Source organism: Oncorhynchus mykiss, chromosome 6 (genome assembly GCF_013265735.2).
Source record: "Oncorhynchus mykiss isolate Arlee chromosome 6, USDA_OmykA_1.1, whole genome shotgun sequence".
Lineage (NCBI taxonomy): Eukaryota > Metazoa > Chordata > Actinopteri > Salmoniformes > Salmonidae > Oncorhynchus > Oncorhynchus mykiss.
The window spans coordinates 52383366-52391325 of record NC_048570.1 but is presented as its reverse complement, the minus strand read 5'-3'; the positions used below and the strand labels follow the sequence as shown (position 1 = coordinate 52391325).

At 38.7% G+C, this 7960-nt stretch overlaps 1 protein-coding gene across 2 annotated transcripts; it reads right to left on the bottom strand.

The window, feature by feature from the left end:
- Positions 1 to 857: 857 nt before the first annotated feature.
- otpb (orthopedia homeobox b) lies at positions 858 to 6184 on the bottom strand. 2 transcript variants are annotated; one of them, XM_021606788.2, is made up of 3 exons: positions 5931 to 6184; positions 5104 to 5489; positions 858 to 2708 (listed from the first exon to the last, which is right to left on the bottom strand). In XM_021606788.2, the coding sequence occupies exons 1-3, from the start codon at positions 6004 to 6006 to the stop codon at positions 2205 to 2207; spliced, it is 966 nt and encodes a 321-aa protein (XP_021462463.1). In that variant the 5' UTR covers positions 6007 to 6184; the 3' UTR covers positions 858 to 2204. The 2 variants fall into 2 exon arrangements, with proteins under 2 accessions (XP_021462463.1, XP_021462465.1); XM_021606790.2 differs by having other exon boundaries at positions 5970 to 6184.
- Between the last annotated feature and the right edge of the window lie 1776 nt (positions 6185 to 7960).

Genomic DNA, 7960 nt, shown 5'->3' with positions numbered 1-7960 from the left:
GGACTCGTTTTACTGATACTTTTGTACCTATTTCCTCCAGCATCTTCACAAGGTCCTTTGCTGCTGTTCTGGGATTGATTTGCACTTTTCGCACCAAGGTACCTTCAGACATTTGAAAATTGCTCCCAAGGATGAACCAGACTTCTTGAGGTCTACAATTTCTTTTCTGAGGTCTTGGCTGATTTCTTTTGATTTTCCCATGATGTCAAGCAAAGAGGCACTGAGTTTGAAGGTAGGCCTTGAAATACATCCACAGGTACACCTCCAATTGACTCAAATGGTGTCAATTAGTCTATCAGAAGCTTCAAAAGGGATGACATAATTTTCTGGATTTTTCCAAGCTGTTTAAAGGCACAGTCAACTTAGTGTATGTAAACTTCTGACCCACTGTAATAGTGATACAGTGATTAATAAGTGAAATAATCTGTCTGTAAACAATTGTTGGCAAAGTACTTGTGTCATGCACAAAGTATAGTATAGTACAAACTATAGTTTGTTAACAATAAATGTGTGGAGTGGTTGAAAAACAAGTTTTAAAGACTCCATCCTAAGTGCATGTAAACTTCCGACTTCAACTGTACATGTCTACCTCAATTACCTTGTACCCCTGCACATTGACTCTGTACTGGTGCCCAGTGTATGCAGCCAAGTTATCATTACTCCTTGTGTATATATTCCTTGTGTTGTTATTTTTCTATTATTTATATGTTATTCTTTCTGCATTGTTGGGAAGGGCCCATAAGTAAGCATTTCACTTTTAGTCTCCATCAGTTGTTTACGAAGCATGTGACAAAGGAGCCCACATTTTCTCTAACACTAGGCTAATGTTGAGACATAAACCAATCATAATTTGACTTATTGAAAATGATTTTATTTGTCCATTTACAATAAATTAATATAAGCCTTTCAAGGAAACATTGTGATGCAATTTGGTGTAAGATCAAACATTTAAGAAAAGCACAAACAATAAGTTAAAACATATCACAAACAGACCAGTGGGTACGAGAATGCTTTATCTACTCAAAACATCCTAGAACAGGTTACTTAAAGGTTCCTTTTCTTGTCTTATAAATGTTAATACCCCCATTTTTCACGTGGCCAACACATGCAGATGAGTCTGATTATGTAGAAATTGGTTTGTTTGTTTCTTTTTCACTCTTCTTTCTTAAAGTCCCAGTGCAGTCAAAAACGTGATCCTCTGTGTTTTAGATATATTCCCACACTATTAGGTTGCAATCATACTGCAAAATTATTAAAATAACCTATTATTGTTAGGGCTGTTTGAAAAGACTGCCTGAAGTTTCAGCCTGTTTTGTTAGAATGGAGTTTTTTTATCAGCAGGTGGTAAATTGAGTAATTGACAAATAAGAAAGAGAGTTCCAAGTCTCTCTGCCAATAACAGCAAACGTTCCGTTTTCTCCTCCCAATCATACCACTCCCTGACAATCTTATGCACTCTATGCACTTCCCAGCATAGATGTAAAACAAAAAAATTGCTAGGCCTATGTATACCACTTAGAATGCATGACCAGTACATTTCTTCATAGTAGCCTATGCTAGTGTGGATATTGGAAAAGAGTCAGAGTCTACATAACAGTCCTTACACCATTTCCATTCTCTTAAATCCATAAGAAGTGAACAAGTGGGCATTTCGGTAACGAGGCAGCAGAAGAAAAATAGGCTATTTCAGGGGTCAAATCCACTTCACTGCGCAAGCGTCAGACCCATTCAAACATGCAGTACATGTGGAATTTAGAAATTTGATTCCCAATTTAATTTAAAGCATTTAACAGCTTAGAAAACAAATAAATTCACTGACATGTTATCTTACTTTCCTATGGCGTGCAACAGCCACACCTAATGAAAAACAGAAAATGACAAGGATTTTGGGCCAAATAATTACAATATAATTATGAGTAGGTGATATAATCATTTTTGGGAAAATGGACATTAAGATAAACAGACATTCTGAAACGCAGGTAAATTAGCCTATTTCTCACGTCCACTTCACCAAATTTACAAGCCAACTTCATCTGGGTTTTTTATTATGACATCTGAACACAACTCAGACTCCAGTCTGGCCATTCTATTTCATTGTTATTCTCATGAAGTACTTTGAGTCCTGAGTAGTCTTCACACAGGTATTTCTTAAAATGGCGGGGTACAGCTAGAAGCTAAACAAAGGGGGTCATCTTCAAACGTCATTAAGTGAAACTCATGGACACTGTGTGCTCGAGCGCTTTGCGTCGCAGTGAGGCAATGCTTGTCCCTCTCCACATGTCACTGTCCGGAGAGCTACACAGCTGTGGCGAACCTGACACGTTCGTTGGACCGGAGAGGGAGGCGGGCATCCCGGGGAACGGGGGCTGGTAGAGGTGGGACTGCAGGCCTGGGCCATTGGAGGAGAGGCCGTTGGACAGGCCCATGGAGTTGTGCTGCGGGCCGGCCCCGAGGCTGCACTGGGAAAGGGACTGGGCCATCGCCTGCTGGCGGCCAAGGGCCGGGGGGAGCTGGAGCTGGGACACCCCGTGCATCCCTGTGGCCCAGTGGGAGTCGTTGGCGTGGAAGGAGCACAGGCTGTTCTCCATGGCAGCCGCAGCAGAGAACTGAGGCAGGCCGTGCGTTGGTAGCAGAGTGCCAGGGGCGCGGAACACGTTGGTGGTCTTCTTACGCTTCTTCCACTTGGCACGGCGGTTCTGGAACCACACCTGGAGAGAAAAAGAAAGAGGGCATGAGAAAGGTTAGGCTACATAACACATTTCAAACATATAGCATTTATTCTTATAGGCTAAACGTGGAAAGGGAATATAGAGGGATATCCAAATGTCTTACAAATTACCAGCTTTGTTTTTAACATTTTATTTAGTCAGAGACTAAACCTGGATAAATAAGGTACAATTTCAAAAATTAACATTAGAAATTGGTCCTCATATTCTTTAATAATAACTTGAATAATGTAATGAACCTTGCCTATGGGTTAACCCTTATTGGAGCAGTAGTTAGCAGTGGTTGTGGGTTCGAGACCTGCAAGGGGCGTTAAACTGAACCTTGTGTAGGTAGGCATCATATATCGGAGCAGTAATTGCACAGGATCTCTGTGGTTTATGGACCGTTCAGATTAAATCCATTTCTATAATACGGAATTCGAATCTAAAACAATGTTCTAAACCAACTTCGCACGGAAGCAGCGTCTGACGTTAAGAGTGGTTAAAACTGTATTTACGTAATAAAAATACTCAAATCAGTGGTTTAAATAATTGTTAAAACAATCATAAAACTCTGTATGAAAAACACACACACACGCAGTGCGTGGCAGGATACTTGTAGGGTCTTATGGATAGCGCTTTATGAAGATTTCATCGCTATTCCAGGCATGATTAATGTGTTCACGGGTCCGGGAGTCTGTGCCGCTGTATTAAATCTAAAATCTCGCTCTCATTCCCTTCAGCCAGCCGTGAAACGCCGAGCGAATCCATTACACTCGAGGGGAAAGAAAATGCAATTTCTCATTCCATTAACAAAGTACAATATAGTCTCGCACAGCGTCCTATTAAGACGTAGCTGATAGACCATTCCAGAGGACGGCAACAAATGGGCGAAGTTACACTGCAGATCTAATGCATTGTTTGCAGAAATATAGGTTTAGATATCAGATAGGCCTGGTTTCCTACTTCTTTAGTGTTTGTTTATAATATAAAAACGACTTAATTGTAGCCATGACTAATGATATACTTTATTACAATGAGGGTAATTTGCATGAATTTCACATCATTGGTTAATAATCCGTCAATTTATAAACAAGACAAATAGGTTGATAAAAATGTTTTTGGTTTTATTATAGTGTCTTAGAAATCCAGCATACATCCACGTAATTCAAATATTTTTATGTTATAGGTCTAGACTATGCCATTCTAAATAAAAAACAATATTAAAATAAATGTCAAAATATGTATGACGTTTTTGACGCACTAAAGGTATAGGTTAGAGACAAAAACCAATGAATATATTCAAATTGATAACATGCAGGCATCCTTGTAGGTTACCTGTATAAATGTTTCCTAAAGCATTATGGCACCGTGCATAAACTATGGAAAATATTATTATTTCTCTGTGACGTTCAATGTGCATTTCGAATTGTACTTTGCTAGGTCTTAATAGAAACAATGCTTTGCTGAATGAGAAGAAAGTTCCAAGGCATCGTTTTTATTTCAAGATGAACTTTCCTCCATTATTTGAGAAATGACCTACTATATATAGACTGCCACAAATTAGTTTTATTTTTACAACGACTACCCTAAAGAGAAATGGCTTTAGGGTAGCTTCTCCCGTGAGCGTCAACAACAAGTATTGTTTAGTAATGAATCAAGTAAATATTATAAATAATAAAATAGCATGTTTCTTATTCAATTAAACTCATTTAAACTGGATTATATACAAGGAATAGCGCTGCCATTGGTAGAACTGTGGTTTGGCATGATATTAGTCGTGCACACGTTGGGCAACAGCAAGCGTTGAGGAGGTGCACCAGCACCATGGACAACGCTTCTGACCCTGGTGTGTCTTTCTACTTTTCAATCACCTGCCCCTTAGCCTATAAAATAACGAAATCAATGTTATGCTATTGTGCATCAGTTCTTCTGTTCATATTGCTAAATATCAGAATACGTTTACTTGTTTTCTTATATGGGTGGAACATTTGCTTGGATACATGTTGATACATATTGGACACGTTGTTTTTATGCTCATTGGGTTATTGACACTTTGTATAGCCTAATTCTAACAATATAGATTAAATATACAGCAAGGCTAAATAATTGTTTAAAATGTTGATGGTCTATTATAATTTAATTTGAATGGCATTCTCTTGGCTACAGTATATCAAATAGTGAATTGCATAGTTAGGCTAATAAACACATTTTGTAAAACCAACACATTTGCATATCATTTAGGCTTATTCGTTTTAAGAAATATATAAAAAAAATATGTTTGTATGAGTAGCCTAATCATTATGTGTTTCCACATGTTTATGATATAAATGTAACAGGACATTTTGTGGGTAAATGTAATCTAAAGAAACATCAATACCCCAGGACACGGGATTACCTGCACACGGGATTCGGTGAGGCCGACCCTCAGCGCCAGCTCTTCACGCATAAAGATGTCTGGGTAGTGGGTCTTGGCGAAGCTCCGTTCCAGTTCGTTCAGCTGAGCTGGGGTGAAGCGCGTTCGATGCCGCTTCTGTTTCTGCTGGTTCGCAGTCTGACTAGAATTATGCTGCTGTTGCTGCTGCTGTTTCTCAGTGTCCTTACTGTTTACCGGCATGCCCGGCTGGTTGGCTCCACCTGTGGGGATTTCATCCCCGGGCAGCAAGGTGGCCCCCTCCACGGTGTCCGGGCCAGGGTCCATGTTTCCCTGGTCCGCCACCCCGCCGCTCATCCGGCACTTCATCGGGTCTCGGTTTCCCAGCAGCTCCGCAGCATCCTTCATCCCTGCCGGGGGGAGAGAGAGAGCGAGAGAGATGGCAACACAGTTAGCGCTGCAGAGAACAGCTCTGAGACCCTTGAGTGAGGGATAAAACACAATCAGCAATTGCTGAAGTTATGCATTTGAAGAACGAGCTATACATTTGTCTGTATAGGGTAAAATATTAATTCCCTGATGTGAAATGTAAAATGTTTGTCAAATTACAGGCAATTGTTATTCATCCGAGTCCTCTAAAAGTGTTACACATATAATCCATCCTCTGCTTGACTCACAAATTCAATTTAATCAACATCAACATTTCAGAATTTACACATAACATCATGGCAGGGTTGAAATTATTCGTTTTTGAAACAATTATTTTACTAAAATGCAACGGGCTGACATCAAAGACAAATGAGTCAATTTAATTTCATAATACTGTTAGATTAGAAATTGCTCCAGCTTACAGTATAGTTGAAGACCGGAGTTTTGCGATGATAACTCACCGAGCCGAGCATCCAGGAGATCGGTGTGAGAGAGCATGGCGCACCGCTCCAGTGCGAAATATGGTCCACCTTACAAATGTGGTCTACCTTACAACTTTAAATATATATTTTTTAAGTAAGCTATATATCCTCCAAATGAAAGAAAATTCTATTTGTGCTCAAAAAGGAGGACCCTTGCATTATAATGTCCTTTAGAGCGATGGGGAGGCACTTAATAGTTGAAAGAACCCATGAGCTTCTTCAAATAAGAGCCAATCAGAATAGAACTCTGGAAATGTCAACGCCACGACCCCCTATCGCCAGCCACTCACACACATCCACGCCCTAGCAGCAACTATTTCCCGTCATTCTCTGCACTGATTCATTAGCTTTTTATCCTTCTAGTTTACGTTTTAGAACGACTTTATCTATAAACTACCACAAAACACCCTTAATAGCTTTAACCCCAAATTACTGGGATATTTGTTTTGGAATTGCACATAATTGAAACGTGACCATAGGTCTATGATTGCAGTTCATCATAATAACAGAGTAACAACACAACATATAACACATAATTGTGTTGAAGAAAGGGGAATATGAACCCAATTGGATTGAAGTATTAACTATAGTAGCCTTTTATGTAAGATTTGATGTAAGATTTAGGTTATTCAAAAAGACACAACTACTCTTTAAATATTGCTATTATTAACCAATCAAGTCTCACATCCATGTAATTTCAAAGCTGTCACAATGTGGGTAATATGAGTAGATTCCTTCCCTGAATCAACCAACAACAATGTTTAGATTATAATACAATCGCAGTCATTAGGGATTAGGCATTTGTGTAATTAGGGATGAATCTACATGCTTTCATCACTGTTATTAGAGTAAAATCTGAATGAATTTGTACTAATTTATCTGTTTAGATGGCACTGTCAGAGAAAGGGGGGTTCATTGTAAATGATAGCTGAGGAGATCTGTTTCCGTCTGTGCTGGTTTAACATGAACTACAAAGCTCCTTCTCTTCCTCTATCCTAAATAAAAAAAAATGTATTTTCCCCCAAGGCATGTGGTTGGTGGAAACAAATCGTCGAAATAAATACATGTGAAGGGATGGATTTAAGTGCAGTTACTGATCGACTGCTTTATCTCGATCTACTTTTCATCAACACCGGAGCAATTTATGCTATTTATTTCGCTCAAACAAAACCTGACGCAAATCATTTAGCTCATTAAGCTTACCAAGAATTTGAAAGTAATTTACACGTAGCTCGGTGGCAAGTAAAATTATGTGTTTAATATTACAGTACTCCCACTGTAATATAAATGCGGTATCAAAGCAAATACTGTGTAATGACAGTAGGCTACAATACCGTAAAATGGATTATATTATACTGTAAAAAAATGTAATAAAAAAAAGAGTACATACTACCTTAATCGGAATTAATTAATAATGGATTAATTAATGAACATTTGGTGTTTTATATCACTTGCACTTCTAGAGGCCTTAACAAAGACTTCCAAACTGGGTGCAACTACTGGGCAAAACAGACCAAAAGAACAAGGCAACATGCTCAACCATTTAAGGTTAAGCCTTAAGTGGTTATATTACAGTAGGTGTACTGTAAAAAAAATACTTGCTGACACTCCAATGTGTACCTTATATATTTCAAATTGATAGAGCACTATAGCCAAATAGGAGTTAAATTGGTACAGAAACAAATATAGCCTCTTCCAAGGCACATCTCACAATATGTTAGTCAGAAACAACAATAACATGTGCCCACTAGTGGTCAGGTTTTTGGGCTCCAAAGATATGGTATGGTGCTGTATTCTGTTAAGTAGAATTACAGTACCATTCGAAATAAAGCAATTGTCCCACAATGCACCATCATTTACAGTATGCTGCAGTAAAACGTTTGAGTGTTTTATTGATGATAATACCTAAAATTACCGTATAAACAGTTTTCTGTTACAGTGTACAGCCTATACTGGAGAGAGGGGGCTTT

Excerpts from the sequence above, each read along its gene's own strand:
- otpb (XM_021606788.2), bottom strand. The coding sequence starts at position 6,006 with ATGCTCTCTCACACCGATCTCCTGGATGCTCGGCTCGGTGAGTTATCA. Across the intron at positions 5,490-5,930 it reads CTCCGGTCTTCAACTATACT|GGATGAAGGATGCTGCGGAG; the intron begins GTAAGCTGGAGC and ends TCCCCCCGGCAG. Across the intron at positions 2,709-5,103 it reads TCACCGAATCCCGTGTGCAG|GTGTGGTTCCAGAACCGCCG; the intron begins GTAATCCCGTGT and ends TTTTCTCTCCAG.